At 45.4% G+C, this 20,715-nt stretch overlaps 1 protein-coding gene across 1 annotated transcript in view; it reads right to left on the bottom strand.

Annotated features, from left to right (window-relative positions):
* Positions 1-12,545, bottom strand: part of LOC109876458 (serine/threonine-protein kinase 26) — a 16,961-nt gene extending 4,416 nt beyond the window's left edge. Inside the window, exons 1-8 of the mRNA XM_031791677.1 lie at positions 12,456-12,545; positions 12,232-12,336; positions 6,867-6,983; positions 6,645-6,758; positions 6,377-6,433; positions 6,204-6,312; positions 2,779-2,936; positions 1,131-1,316 (exon numbers count right to left, since the gene is read on the bottom strand). Coding sequence (XP_031647537.1) covers positions 1,131-1,316; positions 2,779-2,936; positions 6,204-6,312; positions 6,377-6,433; positions 6,645-6,758; positions 6,867-6,983; positions 12,232-12,258 — 768 coding nt within the window. The 5' untranslated portion in view covers positions 12,259-12,336; positions 12,456-12,545. The remainder of the gene's footprint in view (positions 1-1,130; positions 1,317-2,778; positions 2,937-6,203; positions 6,313-6,376; positions 6,434-6,644; positions 6,759-6,866; positions 6,984-12,231; positions 12,337-12,455) is intronic.
* Positions 12,546-20,715: the final 8,170 nt, after the last annotated feature.

The following is a 20,715-nucleotide window of genomic DNA, read 5'->3' as shown; positions in this document are numbered from 1 at the left end:
GGAGAGAGGAGAGAGGAGGGAGAGGGAGGGGAGGGAGAGGGAGGAGAGAGAGGGAGAGAGGAGAGATGGGAGAGAGGAGAGGAGAGTGGGGGGTAGGGAGAGGGAGGGAGAGAGGAGGAGAGAGGGAGGGTAGAGGAGGGAGGAGGAGAGGGGAGAGGAGAGGAGAGGGAGGGTGAGAGGAGAGGGAGAGGGAGAGGGAGGGGAGAGAGGAGGGAGAGAGAGGAGAGAGAGGAGGGAGAGAGGAGGGGAGGAGGAGAGAGGGAGGAGAGAGAGAGGAGAGGAGAGAGAGAGGGAGAGGGAGAGAGAGGGGAGAGAGGAGAGAGGGAGAGAGGAGGGAGAGGGGAGGGTGAGGGGAGAGAGGAGGGTGGGGAGAGAGGAGGGTGGGGAGAGAGGGAGGAGAGTGGGGGGGAGAGGGAGGAGAGTGGGGAGAGAAGAGAGAGAGGGGAGAGAGAGGAGAGAGAGGGGAGGGAGGGGAGAGAGGGAGGAGAGAGGAGAGTGGGGAGAGAGGAGAGAGGGAGAGAGGAGGGAGGGGGAGAGAAGAGCGAGGAGAGAAGAGAGGAGGAGAGGGGAGAGAGGAGAGAGAGAGAGAGAGAGAGAGAGAGAGAGAGAGAGAGAGAGGAGAGAGGGAGAGGGGAGGGAGGAGAGAGGGGAGAGAGGAGAGAGGAGGGGAGAGAGGAGGGAGAGGGGAGAGAGGAGAGAGAGAGAGAGAGTGAGAGAGAGAGAGGAGAGAGGAGAGAGAGAGAGGGAGAGGGGAGGGAGGAGAGAGGGGAGAGAGGAGGGAGAGGGGAGGGAGGGGAGAGAGGAGGGAGAGGGGAGAGAGGAGAGAGAGAGGAGAGTAGGAAAAAAATAGAAGAAAAATTGGGTAGAGAAGCAAAATAAATTATTTTCTGTTCACAGAAATTCAACCAGCAGGTGGGAGCAATAAGCAGGATTTTTCACCACAGGGTGAATATTGTATTGCTTGATTCCTAACAACCTTTCACACTGTGGAGGAATCTCAGATATTCTCTCCTCAAATGCATTTTGAGAAAGAGACAAGGAGATGAAAGGACAAGAGGAAGGAAGTAAATTATATACACACACACACACACACATACAGACCCATGGACACACCCTCCCAATGTACTTACGAAGACTGGATCCTTATTGAGACAGGAGTCTGTGAACTCTTTGAAACTCTTAGAGAAGTCTTCCCCGAGGGACGGAGGACTGCTCTTAGGGATCAGGAAGAGAACTTTCATAGGGTGTATGTCACTGTTAGGAGGCTCTCCTTTGGCCAGCTCTATAGCTGTTATACCTAAAGACCAGATATCAGCCTAGAGGGGGGGGGGGGGGGGAGAGAACAGGAGCCATTTAAAAAAGAACAACAACCATAAGGTTCATTGCATATCGCTGTTAGGAGGCTCTCCTGATCTGATACCAGATACCAGATATCAGCCTAAATTACAGACCTATAGATACTCAGATACACTCCATTATAGACACTCCATTATATAGACACTCCATTATATAGACACTCCATTACAGACACTCCATTATAGACACTCCATTATATAGACACTCCATTATATAGACACTCCATTATATAGACACTCCATTATATAGACACTCCGTTACAGACACTCCATTATAGACACTCCATTATATAGACACTCCATTATATAGACACTCCATTATATAGACACTTCATTACAGACACTCCATTATAGACACTCCATTATATAGACACTCCATTATATAGACACTCCGTTACAGACACTCCATTATATAGACACTCCATTAGACACTCCATTATATAGACACTCCATTACAGACACTCCATTAGAGACACTCCATTATAGACACTCCATTATATAGACACTCCGTTACAGACACTCCATTATATAGACACTCCATTACAGACACTCCATTATATAGACACTCCATTACAGACACTCCATTACAGACACTCCATATATAGACACTCCATTATAGACACTCCATTATATAGACACTCCATTATAGACACTCCATTACAGACACTCCATTATATAGACACTCCATTATATAGACACTCCATTATATAGACACTCCATTATAGACACTCCATTATAGACACTCCATTATAGACACTCCATTATATAGACACTGCATTATATAGACACTCCATTATATAGACACTCCATTATATAGACACTGCATTATATAGACACTCCATTATATAGACACTCCATTATAGACACTCCATTATAGACACTCCATTATATAGACACTCCATTATATAGACACTCCATTATATAGACACTCCATTATAGACACTCCGTTACAGACACTCCATTACAGACACTCCATTACAGACACACACAGAGGAGGGAAGTCTCCCTTGACTGGCATATGAAGTTGAACCACCCCACCCTCCCTCCGAGACAGTCAACCACACCACCCTCCTAGACAGTCAACCACACCACCCTCCCTCCTAGACAGTCAACCACCCACCCTCCGAGACAGTCAACCACACCACCCTCCTAGACAGTCAACCACACCACCCTCCCTCCTAGACAGTCAACCACACCACCAACCCTCCTAGACAGTCAACCACACCACCGTCCCTCCTAGACAGTCAACCACACCACCCTCCTAGACAGTCAACCACACCACCCTCCTAGACAGTCAACCACACCACCCTCCTAGACAGTCAACCACCCCACCCTCCCTCCTAGACAGTCAACCACCCCACCCTCCCTCCTAGACAGTCAACCACACCACCCTCCCTCCTAGACAGTCAACCTCTCTCTCTACCTTGTGATCATAAGAAGACTGTTGTATGACTTCAGGTGCCATCCAGAACGGTGTGCCTACAAATGTCTCTCTCTTCATCTGGGTGTCGGTCAGCTGTCCAGCCACTCCAAAGTCTGCTAGCTTCACCTCCCCCTGCTCAGAGAGGAGGATGTTGGCAGCTTCAGAGAGGGGAGAGGAGAGAGAGGGGGGAGAGGAGAGGAGAGAGGGGGGGAGAGGAAAGAGAGGGGGGAGAGGAGAGGAGAGAGGGGGGAGAGGAGAGAGAGGGGGGGAGAGGAGAGGAGAGAGGGGGGAGAGAGAGGGGGGAGAGGAGAGAGGGGGAGAGGAAAGAGAGGGGGGAGAGAGGGGAGGAGAGAGAGGGGGGAGAGGAGAGAGAGGGGGGAGAGGAGAGAGAGGGGAGAGGAGAGAGAGGGGGGAGAGGAGAGAGAGGGGGGAGAGGAGAGAGAGGGGAGAGGAGAGAGAGGGGGAGAGGAGAGAGAGGGGGGAGGGGGGAGAGGAGAGAGGGGGGAGAGGAGAGAGGGGGGAGAGGAGAGAGGGGGGAGAGGAGAGAGGGGAGAGAGGAGAGAGGGGGGAGAGGAGAGGGGGAGAGGAGAGAGAGGGGGAGAGGAGAGAGGAGAGAGGGGGGAGAGGAGAGAGAGGGGGGAGAGGAGAGAGAGGGGGGAGAGGAGAGAGGGGGGAGAGGAGAGAGAGGGGGGAGAGGAGAGAGAGGGGGAGAGGAGAGAGAGGAGGAGAGGAGAGGAGAGGAGAGGAGAGGAGAGGAGAGGAGAGGAGAGGAGAGGAGAGGAGAGGAGAGGAGAGGAGAGGAGAGGAGGAGAGGAGAGGAGAGGAGAGACATTTCACTTTTGTAGTGTGAGTAATACTGAACATAAATATAAAACAATTTCCAATATTTGACTGAGTTACAGTTCATATAATGAAAATCATTCAATTAATTAAATTGTTCCCTGAATCTCTGGATTTCACATGACTGGGAATACTGATACACATCTGTTGATCACAGATACCTTTAAACATAAAGGAAGGGGTGTGGATCAGAACACCAGTCCGTATCTGGTGTGGATCAGAACACCAGTCCGTATCTGGTGTGGATCAGAACACCAGTCCGTATCTGGTGTGGATCAGAACACCAGTCCGTATCTGGTGTGGATCAGAACACCAGTCCGTATCTGGTGTGGATCAGAAAACCAGTCCGTATCTGGTGTGGATCAGAAAACCAGTCCGTATCTGGTGTGGATCAGAACACCAGTCCGTATCTGGTGTGGATCAGAACACCAGTCCGTATCTGGTGTGGATCAGAACACCAGTCAGTATCTGGTGTGGATCAGAAAACCAGTCCGTATCTGGTGTGGATCAGAAAACCAGTCCGTATCTGGTGTGGATCAGAACACCAGTCAGTATCTGGTGTGGATCAGAACACCAGTCCGTATCTGGTGTGGATCAGAAAACCAGTCCGTATCTGGTGTGGATCAGAACACCAGTCAGTATCTGGTGTGGATCAGAACACCAGTCCGTATCTGGTGTGGATCAGAAAACCAGTCCGTATCTGGTGTGGATCAGAAAACCAGTCCGTATCTGGTGTGGATCATAAAACCAGTCCGTATCTGGTGTGGATCAGAACACCAGTCCGTATCTGGTGTGGATCAGAACACCAGTCAGTATCTGGTGTGGATCAGAACACCAGTCAGTATCTGGTGTGGATCAGAAAACCAGTCAGTAGATGGTGTGGATCAGAACACCAGTCAGTATCTGGTGTGGATCAGAAAACCAGTCAGTATCTGGTGTGGATCAGAACACCAGTCAGTATCTGGTGTGGATCATAAAACCAGTCCGTATCTGGTGTGGATCAGAACACCAGTCCGTATCTGGTGTGGATCAGAACACCAGTCAGTATCTGGTGTGGATCAGAAAACCAGTCCGTATCTGGTGTGGATCAGAACACCAGTCAGTATCTGGTGTGGATCAGAACACCAGTCCGTATCTGGTGTGGATCAGAAAACCAGTCCGTATCTGGTGTGGATCAGAAAACCAGTCCGTATCTGGTGTGGATCAGAACACCAGTCCGTATCTGGTGTGGATCAGAACACCAGTCAGTATCTGGTGTGGATCAGAAAACCAGTCAGTATCTGGTGTGGATCAGAACACCAGTCAGTATCTGGTGTGGATCAGAAAACCAGTCAGTATCTGGTGTGGATCAGAACACCAGTCAGTATCTGGTGTGGATCAGAACACCAGTCAGTATCTGGTGTGGATCATAAAACCAGTCCGTATCTGGTGTGGATCATAAAACCAGTCCGTATCTGGTGTGAACACCATTTGCCTCATACATCGCTACACATCTCTTTCACAAAGAGTTGATCAGGCTGTTTGATTGTGGACTGTGGAATGTTGTCCCAACTCCTCTTCCATGGCTGTGTGAAGTTGCTGGATATTGGCGGGAACTGGAACACGCTGTCGTACTGGTCTACCACACAACCCTCCCAAGCCACACTGCTTCTTGACACACTGCTCGCTTAACCCGGAAACTGGTTTACTATGCTACTGGTTAACTACTGGTTAACTACTGGTTTACTATGCTACTGGTTAACTATGCCACTGGTTAACTACTGGTTAACTATGCTACTGGTTAACTTCTGGTTTACTATGCTACTGGTTAACTACTGGTTTACTCTGCTACTGGTTAACTACTGGTTAACTATGCTACTGGTTAACTACTGGTTTACTCTGCTACTGGTTAACTACTGGTTTACTCTGCTACTGGTTAACTACTGGTTTACTATGCTACTGGTTAACTACTGGTTTACGGTGCTACTTGTTAACTACTGGTTTACTGTGCTCCTGGTTAACTCCTGGTTTACTGTGCTACTGGTTAACTGTGCTACTGGTTAACTACTGGTTTACTGTGCTCCTGGTTAACTACTGGTTTACTGTGCTACTGGTTAACTACTGGTTTACTGTGCTACTGGTTAACAACTGGTTTACTGTGCTACTGGTTAACTACTGGTTTACTATGCTCCTGGTTAACTACTGGTTTACTGTGCTCCTGGTTAACTACTGGTTAACTCCTTGTTTACTGTGTTACAGGTTAACTACTGGTTAACTACTGGTTTACTGTGCTACTGGTTAACTACTGGTTAACCACTGATTTACGGTGCTACTGGTTAACTCCTGGTTAAGTCCTGGTTTACTGTGCTACTGGTTAACTACTGTTTAACTGTGCTACTGGTTAACTGTGCTACTGGTTAACCACAGGTTTACTGTGCTACTGGTTAACTACTGGTTAACTGTGCTACTGGTTATCTACTGGTTAACTGTGCTACTAGTTAACTGTGCTACTGGTTAACTGTGCTACTGGTTAACAACTGGTTAACTACCTCCACACACAGTGTTAAACACCACATGTCTGTGCCGAAGAGCAACACTCCTCATACCTTTAATATCTCTGTGAATCTTCTTCTCCGAGTGAAGGTAGTCCAGACCCTTCAGAATCTCCCTCAGCATGGTGGCAATCTGGCACTCATCAAACGGACCTGCACGCAACTGAACACACACACATCTCACACACACTTTCATAAAATGAACCACCACACATACACACACTTACCAGGTCTAGAGCTGAGCCCCCTCCTAGATACTCCATGATGATCCATAGTTTACTGCCCTAAGAGACAGACAGAGAGTTATAGCTGCAGTGTGTGTGTGTGTGTGTGTGTGTGTGTGTGTGTGTGTGTGTGTGTGTGTGTGTGTGTGTGTGTGTGTGTGTGTGTGTGTGTGTGTGTGTGTGTGTATGTGTGTGTGTGTGTGTGTGTGGTGTGTGTGTGTGTGTGTGTGTATGTGTGTGTGTGTGTGTGTGTGTGTGTTCCTATCCTCACCTTTAGGTATGACCCATAGTACTTGGTGACATAGGGACTGTCACATTGACTCAGTACAGTGATCTCTTGTTGTATATCTTCAATATCATCTTCGGCCTCTTCCAGATCTATAGTCTTAAATAAGCAAAATATTTCAGACATAAAAAAATCAATCAATCAATCAATCAATCAATCAATCAATCAAATGAGAAACGCCTATAATGTCTTTGTACTGCTTCTTACCTTAATGGCTACTACGCTCTGGGTGCGATTATCGATGCCTTTGAAGACCTCACCAAACGATCCTTTACCGATTCGCTCCAACTTGGTGAAAAGTTCCTCGGGGTCTACCTGGGAACTCTGGGGGATGGGGGAGAGGGAGGAGCAGGGAGGCGGAGAGGTAAATGAAAGGGGGGAGTGGTAAGTGAAGGGGGAGGGAGTGGTGTTATCATCTCTAACCCATCAGACTGTAGTGGTGTTATCATCTCTCTCTAACCCATCAAACTGTAGTGGTGTTATCATCTCTCTCTAACCCATCAGACTGTAGTGGTGTTATCATCTCTCTCTAACCCATCAGACTGTAGTGGTGTTATCATCTCTCTCTAACCCATCAGACTGTAGTGGTGTTATCATCTCTCTCTAACCCATCAGACTGTAGTGGTGTTATCATCTCTCTCTAACCCATCAGACTGTAGTGGTGTTATCATCTCTCTCTAACCCATCAGACTGTAGTGGTGTTATCATCTCTCTCTAATCCATCAGACTGTAGTGGTGTTATCATCTCTCTCTAACCCATCAGACTGTAGTGGTGTTATCATCTCTCTCTAACCCATCAGACTGTAGTGGTGTTATCATCTCTCTCTAACCCATCAGACTGTAGTGGTGTTATCATCTCTCTCTAACTAATCAGACTGTAGTGGTGTTATCATCTCTCTCTAACCCATCAGAGTGTAGTGGTGTTATCATCTCTCTCTAACCCATTAGATTGTAGTGGTGTTATCATCTCTCTCTAACCCATCAGACTGTAGTGGTGTTATCATATCTAACCCATCAGGCTGTAGTGGTGTTATCATCTCTAACCCATCAGGCTGTAGTGGTGTTATCATCTCTCTCTAACCCATCAGACTGTAGTGGTGTTATCATCTCTCTCTAACCCATCAGACTGTAGTGGTGTTATCATCTCTCTCTAACCCATCAGACTGTAGTGGTGTTATCATCTCTCTCTAATCCATCAGACTGTAGTGGTGTTATCATCTCTCTCTCTAATCCATCAGACTGTAGTGGTGTTATCATCTCTCTCTCTAATCCATCAGACTGTAGTGGTGTTATCATCTCTAACCCATCAGACTGTAGTGGTGTTATCATCTCTAACCCATCAGGCTGTAGTGGTGTTATCATCTCTCTCTAACCCATCAGACTGTAGTGGTGTTATCATCTCTCTCTAACCCATCAGACTGTAGTGGTGTTATCATCTCTCTCTAACCCATCAGACTGTAGTGGTGTTATCATCTCTCTCTAATCCATCAGACTGTAGTGGTGTTATCATCTCTCTCTAATCCATCAGACTGTAGTGGTGTTATCATCTCTAACCCATCAGACTGTAGTGGTGTTATCATCTCTAACCCATCAGACTGTAGTGGTGTTATCATCTCTCTCTAACCCATCAGACTGTAGTGGTGTTATCATCTCTCTCTAACCCATCAGACTGTAGTGGTGTTATCATCTCTCTCTAACCATCAGACTGTAGTGGTGTTATCATCTCTCTCTAACCCATCAGACTGTAGTGGTGTTTATCATCTCTCTCTAACCCATCAGACTGTAGTGGTGTTATCATCTCTCTCTAACCCATCAGACTGTAGTGGTGTTATCATCTCTCTCTAACCCATCAGACTGTAGTGGTGTTATCATCTCTCTCTAACCCATCAGACTGTAGTGGTGTTATCATCTCTCTCTAACCCATCAGACTGTAGTGGTGTTATCATCTCTCTCTAACCCATCAGACTGTAGTGGTGTTATCATCTCTCTCTAACTAATCAGACTGTAGTGGTGTTATCATCTCTCTCTAACTAATCAGACTGTAGTGGTGTTATCATCTCTCTCTAACCCATCAGACTGTAGTGGTGTTATCATCTCTCTCTAACCCATCAGACTGTAGTGGTGTTATCATCTCTCTCTAATCCATCAGACTGTAGTGGTGTTATCATCTCTCTCTAATCCATCAGACTGTAGTGGTGTTATCATCTCTCTCTAACCCATCAGACTGTAGTGGTGTTATCATCTCTCTCTAACCCATCAGACTGTAGTGGTGTTATCATCTCTCTCTAACCCATCAGACTGTAGTGGTGTTATCATCTCTCTCTAACCCATCAGACTGTAGTGGTGTTATCATCTCTCTCTAACCCATCAGACTGTAGTGGTGTTATCATCTCTCTCTAACCCATCAGACTGTAGTGGTGTTATCATCTCTCTCTAACCCATCAGACTGTAGTGGTGTTATCATCTCTCTCTAACCCATCAGACTGTAGTGGTGTTATCATCTCTCTCTAACCCATCAGACTGTAGTGGTGTTATCATCTCTCTCTAACCCATCAGACTGTAGTGGTGTTATCATCTCTCTCTAACCCATCAGACTGTAGTGGTGTTATCATCTCTCTCTAACCCATCAGACTGTAGTGGTGTTATCATCTCTCTCTAACCCATCAGACTGTAGTGGTGGTATCATCTCTCTCTAACCCATCAGACTGTAGTGGTGTTATCATCTCTCTCTAACCCATCAGACTGTAGTGGTGTTATCATCTCTCTCTAACCCATCAGACTGTAGTGGTGTTATCATCTCTCTCTAACCCATCAGACTGTAGTGGTGTTATCATCTCTCTCTAACCCATCAGACTGTAGTGGTGTTATCATCTCTCTCTAACCCATCAGACTGTAGTGGTGTTATCATCTCTCTGTAACCCATCAGACTGTAGTGGTGTTATCATCTCCCTCTAACCCATCAGACTGTAGTGGTGTTATCATCTCTAACCCATCATTTATCTAATGTTTAAATTAACTATTTATCTGTACATGGAATTGTATTTGTTTTGTTTAATCATTTTTTAAATCATCTTTACAGGAAAATGCCACAGGCACTATCTGATGAGTCGGAAACATTTCACTGCAGCTAATGTAGAAGGAAAAGCTGTGTACATTTGCAAGAACTGTGCCAAATCATATGTGAAGAACGCAACAAAGATGCAGAATCATCTGGCCAAGTGCAGAAAGTTCCCTCAGCGCTCACAACAAGCAACCTCTGACAAAAGTCCCTCTACTTCTATTGGAGGTGAAAATGATGAATCAGACACCTTATCAATAGCAACAGCTCATGGTCCTCCTGGAATCAGAAATGTTTTGGACTCAATGGAGGAACGTAGTCAGAGAAATGCTGACGAATGTCTTGTTCGAGCTGTGTATGCAACGGGTTCACCTCTGATGCTCACAGGCAATGTGTGTGAGAGAGAATCTCTCTCTCTCTCTCTCTACCCCTCTCTCTCTCTCTCTCTCTACCCCTCTCTCTCTCTCTACCCCTCTCTCTCTCTCTACCCCTCTCTCTCTCTCTACCCCTCTCTCTCTCTACCCCTCTCTCTCTCTCTACCCCTCTCTCTCTCTCTACCCCTCTCTCTCTCTACCCCTCTCTCTCTCTAAAGAAACATAGTTTAACTTGTTTTAGTCCACTGTTTATAAACTATTGTAAAGAAAGACTTTACAGCTTCAAAATGTAAAGTATCAAAACATTACGAACATTGAATTACGGACCGCAGCTTCCAGCAGGAGTTGTGTTCAGCTCAGCACCCGTAGTGGTCTGACCAAGGTTAAAAATAACCAGCCTCTTTTATACACCTGCTGTAGCCAATGGAGGAGAACAGAAGTCTGCTATGCAAATTAGCCATTGTGACATAAGAGCTACCAATCACATTTCCCTATAAACTCCAGATAGAGAGAGAGAGACAGAGAGAGAGAGAGATAGAGAGAGAGATAGAGCGAAAGAGAGAGAGCGAGAGAGAGCGAAAGAGAGAGAGCGAGAGAGAGCGCGAGAGAGAGCGAGAGAGAGAGCGCGAGAGAGAGCGAGAGAGAGAGCGCGAGAGAGAGAGAGAGCTTGGACTTTGCGTTCTCTCTTCATACTCTCTAGTGTCAGGAATAACTTATTTATAATGGGCAGGTCGAGGGAAAGTTGAACATCTTTTATGATGTCATAATCAGAGCCCTTTGTGACATCACAGTCCTTAAACACAGATTTGTGTGATGTCATAAAGACAAAACTCTCTAGATTTGGAACAATATGAATGAGGACTCCATTTCAGTGGCAACTAGACATGTTCACCTCCGAAGAGCAGAAAATACTGGCTAACAGACTGTTCCTTGGAGAGATATTCCAGGAAATATCTCCAATAACTTCCTCATACAATATAACACCTTGTTTTTATGACTGTATGGGTTAAAGGGTGATTCACACTGCTGTTGAGAACTTGGTCAATATTTGTGAGTGAGAGAGAGAGAGAGAGAGAGAGAGAGACAGAGGGAGAAGATTGAATTTCATCCCTCTCTCTGTCTAACATAAATTGACATGAATAACAATCAATCACAAATTCCTACCATAAATGTTACGTCCCTTGTGAACAGAATCCATCTGAACGACCATGCGTCAGCTCATCTACAGACGGAAGGTCCAGCACTGTGTCTCTACCAAATGCTACACGATTCCCTAGTGCACTACTTCTAAAACGTGGTGCACTATGTAGGGAATAGGGTGCCATTTTTGGTAGACACAGATGGACAGTTGTTGTTAATCCCAGAGCACACTGACCCTTAGACCCTAGTTTAGGGTCACCCAGCTGGAGGAAGGAGGAAACACACACACACACACACACACACACACTTCCCCTGATACATCCAGTACATGCTATTTGTTTTCAATAAATAATTGCATCTGCTCCAGAAGCACACAGAAGCACAAAAGTGAACGTTAAGAGTTTCTAGGATGGTGACGTCATAATGGGACATATAATAAATAGACAAACAATACGCGAACAAAAAGGTGCGTTAACGTGGTGACATAATGAGCCTGTGGAAACACAACCCTCTCTTACCAGCTGTATCGTCAGTCAAACAACGGCATAGAACATTAAATGCGAGCCAAAACACGCGCGGTCCTAATAGTGTACATCACACTTACAGTTAGAAAAATATCATTGCGGCGGCAGGTAGCCTAGTGGTTAGCGCATTGGACTTGTAACTCGAATGGTTGCAAGATCGAACCCCTGACCTGACAAGGTAAAAAAAATAGTTATTTCTGCCCCTGAACAGTTAACCCACTTATCCTCGGCCGTAAATAGGAATTTGTTCTTAAAAATTGCAGGCAGCTGGACAATCAATTTGTATTTCTATTGGCTGTTTCCTTGGTTTAGTGCTGGCGATGTCCTCGTACACCTGTGTGTCTAGTCTACTGCGCTTCTTACTACAAAAGCCCTACAACAGTTCGCAAATCAACACACATAATATATAACACACACACACATATATAGGGTCAGAGTCAAATCAAACACAGACGGAGAAAAAGGTTTGTTCTTACCTGCATTCCTGGCACCTGCACCTCCATTCTCCCGTGTTCCTACCTCGACTCCACCAACTGTCGTTTCAGTCTCAGTCTTCCTCCTCCTCTCTCCCTTGTAGAGCTCTGAAATCAAACATTAACACGGAACCAAGGTTAAAAACACACGCAGCAGAATGTACTTCACAACAGGCGTGTTTGTACGTCGTCACCCATTCATGTCACGTTATACTTTCTTTACTCACCCAACACAGCCCTTCGCGCCCAAAGTAAACTACAAAAAAACGAAACGAAAGTTCCCACTTGTATTGTCTTACTCGACTATCCACAGGGGGGGGGGGGGGGGGGGGGGTTGACTCGTGAAACCGTGAATCCTGCTCGGTGTTGGTTCCAGACAAGTCAGTGTGGTTGTGAATACCAGCGTTATGACTCGCGGTCAGTTAGTTTACCGCACGGAGGATCCGCATGGTTCTGAACGCTCTGCTGCAGTTATCACTCTAAAGATTCACTTCATTGGAGGTATTGCACTCAGACTGGGACCCTTTTGATCACTTTTTTTTCTCTCTTGTTATCAACTGTAACAACATCATCATTATTATCACCAACATTTATGGGTACTATTTCAAACATGAAAACGATCCGTTACTTGAATCTTTGGAAAAGCGTATTCTCCGTTGGCTAACCAAGTTCCCCAAAGCTTTACTTATAGTAGGCTAACCAAGTTCCCTAATGCTTTACTTATAGTAGGCTAACCAAGTTCCCTAATGCTTTACTTATAGTAGGCTAACCAAGTTCCCTAATGCTTTACTTATAGTAGGCTAACCAAGTTCCCTAATGCTTTACTTATAGTAGGCTAACCAAGTTCCCTAATGCTTTACTTATAGTAGGCTAACCAAGTTCCCTAAAGCTTTACTTATAGTAGGCTAACCAAGTTCCCTAATGCTTTACTTATAGTAGGCTAACCAAGTTCCCTAATGCTTTACTTATAGTAGGCTAACCAAGTTCCCTAATGCTTTACTTATAGTAGGCTAACCAAGATCCCTAATGCTTTACTTATAGTAGGCTAACCAAGTTCCCTAAAGCTTTACTTATAGTAGGCTAACCAAGTTCCCTAATGCTTTACTTATAGTAGGTGGGGGATTTTAATATTTCTCTGAATCCTTTGACAGATGGCCTCCGGAACAGTCCACTTCTATGAATACAAGTTAGAGGCAGTTGATGGAAAGGTTTGATATTGTAGATATTTGGAGAGTAACGTTTCCTAATGACGAGTCTTTCACTTGGAGTAATAAGACCCTCTCCAGACAATCACCACAGATCTGTGGTTGGTGTCTAAATGTTTTGATAAACAGGCTATTTCTGTTAACATCCTGGTTACTCCCCTTACTGGTCATATAGCTATTTATACTGACATTACACTGTTTATCTCTGATAATGGGCCTTACTGGTCATATAGCTATTTATACTGACATTACACTGTTTATCTCTGATAATGGGCCTTACTGGTCATAGAGCTATTTATACTGACATTACACTGTTTATCTCTGATAATGGTCCTTACTGACCATAGAGCTATTTATACTGACATTACACTGTTTATCTCTGATAATGGTCCTTACTGACCATAGAGCTATTTATACTGACATTACACTGTTTATCTCTGATAATGGTCCTTACTGACCATAGAGCTATTTATACTGACATTAAATGGTTTATCTCTGATAATGGCCTTACTGACCATATACAGTGGGCAAAAAATGTATTTAGTCAGCCACCAATTGTGCAAGTTCTCCCAGTTAAAAAGATGAGAGAGGCCTGTAATTTTCATCATAGGTACACTTCAACTATGACAGACAAAATGAGAAAAAAAATCCAGAAAATCACATTATAGGATTTTTAATTTATTTATTTGCAAATTATGATGGAAAATAAGTATTTGGTCAAGAAAAAGGTTTATCTCAATACTTTGTTATATAGCCTTTGTTGGCAATGACAGAGGTCAAACGTTTTCTGTAAGTTTTCACAATGTTTTCACACACTGTTGCTGGTATTTTGGCCCATTCTTCCATGCAGATCTCCTCTAGAGCAGTGATGTTTTGGGGCTGTTGCTGGGCAACACGGACTTTCAACTCCCTCCAAAGATTTTCTATGGGGTTGAGATCTGGAGACTGGCTGGGCCACTCCAGGACCTTGAAATGCGTCTTACGAAGCCACTCCTTCGTTGCCCGGGCGGTGTGTTTGGAATCATTGTCATGCTGAAAGACCCAGCCACGTTTCATCTTCAATGCCCTTTGCTGATGGAAGGAGGTTTTCACTCAAAATCTCATGATACATGGCCCCATTCATTCTTTCCTTTACACGGATCAGTCGTCCGGGTGCCTTTGCAGAAAAACAGCCCCAAAGCATGATGTTTCCACCCCCATGCTTCACAGTAGGTATGGTGTTCTTTGGATGCAACTCAGCATTCTTTGTCCTCCAAACACGACGAGTTGAGTTTTTACCAAAAAGTTATATTTTGGTTTCATCTGACCATATGACATTCTCCCAATCTTCTTCTGGATCATCCAAATGCTCTCTAGCAAACTTCAGACGGGCCTGGACATGTCCTGGCTTAAGCAGGGGGACACGTCTGGCACTGCAGAATTTGAGTCCCTGGTGGCGTAGTGTGTTACTGATGGTAGGCTTTGTTACTCTGGTCCCAGCTCTCTGCAGGTCATTCACTAGGTCCCCCCGTGTGGTTCTGGGATTTTTGCTCACCTTTCTTGTGATCATTTTGACCCCACGGAGTGAGATCTTGCGTGGAGCCCAGATCGAGGGAGATTATCAGTGGTCTTGTAGGTCTTCCATTTCCTAATAATTGCTCCCACAGTTGATTTCTTCAAACCAAGCTGCTTACCTATTGCAGATTCAGTCTTCCCAGCCTGGTGCAGTTCTACAATTTTGTTTCTGGTGTTCTTTGACAGCTCTTTGGTCTTGGCCCATAGTGGAGTTTGGAGTGTGACTGTTTGAGGTTGTGGACAGGTGTCTTTTATACTGATAACAAGTTCAAACAGGTGCCATTAATACAGGTAACGAGTAGAGGACAGAGGAGCCTCTTAAAGAAGAAGTTACAGGTCTTTGAGAGCCAGAAATCTTGCTTGTTTGTAGGTGACCAAATACTTATATCCACCATAATTTGCAAATAAATTCATAAAAAATCCTACAATGTGATTTTCTGGATTTTTTTTCTCATTTTGTCTGTCATAGTTGAAGTGTACCTTTGATGAAAATTACAAGCCTCTCTCATCTTTTTAATTGGGAGGACTTGCACAATTGGTGGCTGACTAAATACTTTTTTGCCCCACTGTAGCTATTTATACTGACATTACACTGTTTATATCTGATAATGGTCCTGGCAGAGCATCCCATTGGAAGCTTAATAGCTCTATATTAAAACATGAGTTGGTCAAGATGGAGATGAAGAATGTAATTACACACTTTTGGAAGAAGTCTTTCAATGACAATTCATACAGTAATAACTTGGAGTTTTTTAAATATGAGGTTGGAAAATATTTAAGAAAATATTCTGTCCCGAGCTGCCAGAGTCTCCCGTCTGTCCCAAGCCGCCAGTCTGTCCCGAGCCGCCAGAACCTCCCGTCTGTCCCGAGCCGCCAGTCTGTCCTGAGCCGCCAGAGTCTCCTGTCTGTCCCGAGCCGCCAGTCTGTTCCGTAGCCGTCAGTCTATCCTGAGCTTCCAGTCTGTCCCGAGCCGCCAGAGCCTCCCGTCTGTCAGGAGCCGCCAGAGCCGCCATTCAGCCAGGAGCCACCAGAGCCGCCAGTCTGCCAGGAGCCGCCAGAGCTGCCAGTCTGCCCGGAGCCGCCAGAGCCACCAGTCTGCCCAGAGCCGCCAGAGTCTCCCTCCAGTCCAGAGGCGCCACTCACTACAGACTCGACCATCAGTCCAGTGGCGTCCTCTAGTCCGTGGTCGGCGGTGAGAGTTCCCCCTCCAGAGACATTAAGTAAGGGTGAAGTGGAGCGGCGTCCACGTCGAACCGCCACCTCGATTTTACGCCATTTTATCACCCAGACCCTCCCATATAGTGTTAGGTGTGCGGCCGGGAGTCCGCACCTTTGGGGGGGGGGGGGTACTGTCACACTCTGACGTTAGTATTCTTTGTTTTCCTTGTTGTTTTGGTTAGGTCAGGGTGTGACATGGGTGATGTATGTGGTTTTTATGTTGTCTAGGGGTTTTGTATGTTTATGGGTTTGTGACTAGTCTAGGTGTTTTGTATGTCTATGGTTGCCGAGATTGGTTCTCAATTAGAGGCAGCTGTCTATCGTTGTCTCTTATTGGGAACCATATTTAGGCAGCCATATTCTGTGGGTATGTTGTGGGTGATTGTTCCTGTGTTTAGTGTTCACGTTACTGTTTCGTCTTCGTTCCTTCTGTCGGTTTGTTGTTTTTGTTCGGTGTTTAAGTGTTCCCATTAAATATGGATTACCATCACCCGGCATCTTGGTCCTCCTCTCTTTATCCCGAAGACAGTCGTGACAAAATCGTACACATTATATTAGGAAATCTGTCGTTATGAACTCATATGAATATGGTAGGCTCAATTTTTTTAAATAATAGTTTTTAAGATAAATTGGGCTAAAACATTCTTTTAAGAATCCAACTTCAATTTGGAATCTCATCCCTCATTATATCTTCTCCAGTTTTGGTGACTTCAATTTGGAATCTCATCCCTCATTATATCTTCTCCAGTTTTGGTGACTTCAATTTGGAATCTCATCCCTCATTATATCTTCTCCAGTTTTGGTGACTTCAATTTGGAATCTCATCCCTCATTATATCTTCTCCAGTTTTGGTGACTTCAATTTGGAATCTCATCCCTCATTATATCTTCTCCAGTTTTGGTGACTTCAATTTGGAATCTCATCCCTCATTATATCTTCTCCAGTTTTGGTGACTTCAATTTGGAATCTCATCCCTCATTATATCTTCTCCAGTTTTGGTGACTTCAATTTGGAATCTCATCCCTCATTATATCTTCTCCAGTTTTGGTGACTTCAATTTGGAATCTCATCCCTCATTATATCTTCTCCAGTTTTGGTGACTTCAATTTGGAATCTCATCCCTCATTATATCTTCTCCAGTTTTGGTGACTTCAATTTGGAATCTCATCCCTCATTATATCTTCTCCCGTTTTGGTGACTTCAATTTGGAATCTCATCCCTCATTATATCTTCTCCAGTTTTGGTGACTTCAATTTGGAATCTCATCCCTCATTATATCTTCTCCCGTTTTGGTGACTTCAATTTGGAATCTCATCCCTCATTATATCTTCTCCAGTTTTGGTGACTTCAATTTGGAATCTCATCCCTCATTATATCTTCTCCCGTTTTGGTGACTTCAATTTGGAATCTCATCCCTCATTATATCTTCTCCCGTTTTTGTGACTTCAATTTGGAATCTCATCCCTCATTATATCTTCTCCAGTTTTGGTGACTTCAATTTGGAATCTCATCCCTCATTATATCTTCTCCCGTTTTGGTGACTTCAATTTGGAATCTCATCCCTCATTATATCTTCTCCAGTTTTGGTGACTTCAATTTTATGTTACTTTGTAACTATAATATTGATACGATTCCTACGAAATTATCTGTTTTCATAGACAAGTATTATTAGCGTGATCGTTAATATATAAACATCATTCCCTCCACATAGGTATTTCATTTGGAACAATAAGGACATTTTGTATAGAAACAAGCCTTTATGTTCTAAGAACTGGTTTAATAATCATATCCTGCTGGTGAATCAACTTTATAATGTAGAAGGATTGTTACTCAATTATGAGGACCTTTTTATCTTGTTACAATATCCCTGTTACACCGAGAGAGTTCTCCATAGTCTTTGATGCTGTAACACCTAGAGAGTTCTCCATAGTCTTTGATGCTCTAACACATAGAGAGTTCTCCATAGTCTCTGATGCTGTAACACCTAGAGAGTTCTCTATAGTCTCTGATGCTGTAACACCTAGAGAGTTCTCCATAGTCTTTGATGCTCTAACACATAGAGAGTTCTCCATAGTCTCTGATGCTGTAACACATAGAGAGTTCTCCATAGTCTCTGATGCTGTAACACCTAGAGAGTTCTCCATAGTCTCTGATGCTGTAACACCTAGAGAGTTCTCCATAGTCTTTGATGCTCTAACACATAGAGAGTTCTCCATAGTCTCTGATGCTGTAACACCTAGAGAGTTCTCCATAGTCTCTGATGCTGTAACACCTAGAGAGTTCTCCATAGTCTCTGATGCTGTTACACCTAGAGAGTTCTCCATAGTCTCTGATGCTGTAACACCTAGAGAGTTCTCCATAGTCTCTGATGCTGTTACACCTAGAGAGTTCTCCATAGTCTCTGATGCTGTTATACACCTTACCTCAGCGTCAGGTCAGTCTGTCTCTCTTACCTCAGCGTCAGGTCAGTCTGTCTCTCTTACCTCAGCGTCAGGTCAGTCTGTCTCTCTTACCTCAGCGTCAGGTCAGTCTGTCTCTCTTACCTCACCGTCAGGTCAGTCTGTCTCTCTATACTCAGCGTCAGGTCAGTCTGTCTGTCTAACCTCAGCGTCAGGTCAGTCTGTCTCTCTAACCTCAGCGTCAGGTCAGTCTGTCTCTCTATACTCAGCGTCAGGTCAGTCTGTCTCTCTTACCTCAGCGTCAGGTCAGTCTGTCTCTCTAACCTCAGCGTCAGGTCAGTCTGTCTCTCTTACCTCAGCATCAGGTCAGTCTGTCTCTCTTACCTCAGCGTCAGGTCAGTCTGTCTCTCTATCCTCAGTTAGGTCAGTCTGTCTGTCTTACCTCAGCGTCAGGTCAGTCTGTCTGTCTTACCTCAGCATCAGGTCAGTCTGTCTCTCTTACCTCACGTCAGGTCAGTCTGTCTCTCTTTCCTCAGCGTCAGGTCAGTCTGTCTCTCTTACCTCAGCGTCAGGTCAGTCTGTCTCTCTACCCTCAGCGTCAGGTCAGTCTGTCTCTCTTATCTCAGCGTCAGGTTAGTCTGTCTCTCTACCCTCAGCGTCAGGTCAGTCTGTCTCTCTTACCTCAGCGTCAGGTCAGTCTGTCTCTCTTACCTCAGCGTCAGGTCAGTCTGTCTCTCTAACCTCAGCATCAGGTCAGTCTGTCTCTCTTACCTCAGCGTCAGATCAGTCTGTCTCTCTTATCTCAGTGTCAGATCAGTCTGTCTCTCTATACTCAGCATCAGGTCAGTCTGTCTGTCTAACCTCAGCGTCAGGTCAGTCTGTCTGTCTAACCTCAGCGTCAGGTCAGTCTGTCTGTCTAACCTTAGCGTCAGGTCAGTCTGTCTCTCTAACCTCGGTGTCAGGTCAGTCTGTCTCTCTATACTCAGCGTCAGGTCAGTCTGTCTCTCTATACTTAGCGTCAGGTCAGTCAGTCTCTCTTACCTCAGCGTCAGGTCAGTCAGTCTCTCTTCCCTCAGCGTCAGGTCAGTCTGTCTCTCTATACTCAGCGTCAGGTCAGTCTGTCTCTCTTACCTCAGCGTCAGGTCAGTCTGTCTCTCTAACCTCAGCGTCAGGTCAGTCTGTCTCTCTATACTCAGCGTCAGGTCAGTCTGTCTCTCTTACCTCAGCGTCAGGTCAGTCTGTCTCTCTTACCTCAGCGTCAGGTTAGTCTGTCTCTCTACCCTCAGCATCAGGTCAGTCTGTCTCTCTTACCTCAGCGTCAGGTCAGTCTGTCTCTCTTACCTCAGCGTCAGGTCAGTCTGTCTGTCTAACCTCAGCGTCAGGTCAGTCTGTCTCTCTAACCTCGGCGTCAGGTCAGTCTGTCTCTCTAACCTCAGCGTCAGGTCAGTCTGTCTCTCTTACCTCAGCGTCAGGTCAGTCTGTTTCTCTAACCTCAGCGTCAGGTAAGTCTGTCTCTCTAACCTCAGCGTCAGGTCAGTCTGTCTCTCTAACCTCAGCGTCAGGTCAGTCTGTCTCTCTAACCTCAGGGTCAGGTCAGTCTGTCTCTCTATACTCAGCGTCAGGTCAGTCTGTCTGTCTAACCTCAGCGTCAGGCCAGTCTGTCTCTCTTGCCTCAGCGTCAGGTCAGTCTGTCTCTCTAACCTCAGCGTCAGGTCAGTCTGTCTCTCTAACCTCAGCGTCAGGTCAGTCTGTCTCTCTTACCTCAGCGTCAGGTCAGTCTGTTTCTCTAACCTCAGCGTCAGGTAAGTCTGTCTCTCTAACCTCAGCGTCAGGTCAGTCTGTCTCTCTAACCTCAGCGTCAGGTCAGTCTGTCTCTCTAACCTCAGGGTCAGGTCAGTCTGTCTCTCTATACTCAGCGTCAGGTCAGTCTGTCTCTCTAACCTCAGCGTCAGGTCAGTCTGTCTCTCTATACTCAGCGTCAGGTCAGTCTGTCTTGCCTCAGTGTCAGGTCAGTCTGTCTCTCTTACCTCAGCGTCAGGTCAGTCTGTCTCTCTAACCTCAGCGTCAGGTCAGTCTGTCTTACCTCAGCATCAGGTCAGTCTGTCTCTCTA

This window comes from Oncorhynchus kisutch, linkage group LG16 (genome assembly GCF_002021735.2).
Source record: "Oncorhynchus kisutch isolate 150728-3 linkage group LG16, Okis_V2, whole genome shotgun sequence".
NCBI lineage: Eukaryota > Metazoa > Chordata > Actinopteri > Salmoniformes > Salmonidae > Oncorhynchus > Oncorhynchus kisutch.
This window is presented reverse-complemented; position numbering and strand designations above follow the sequence as displayed.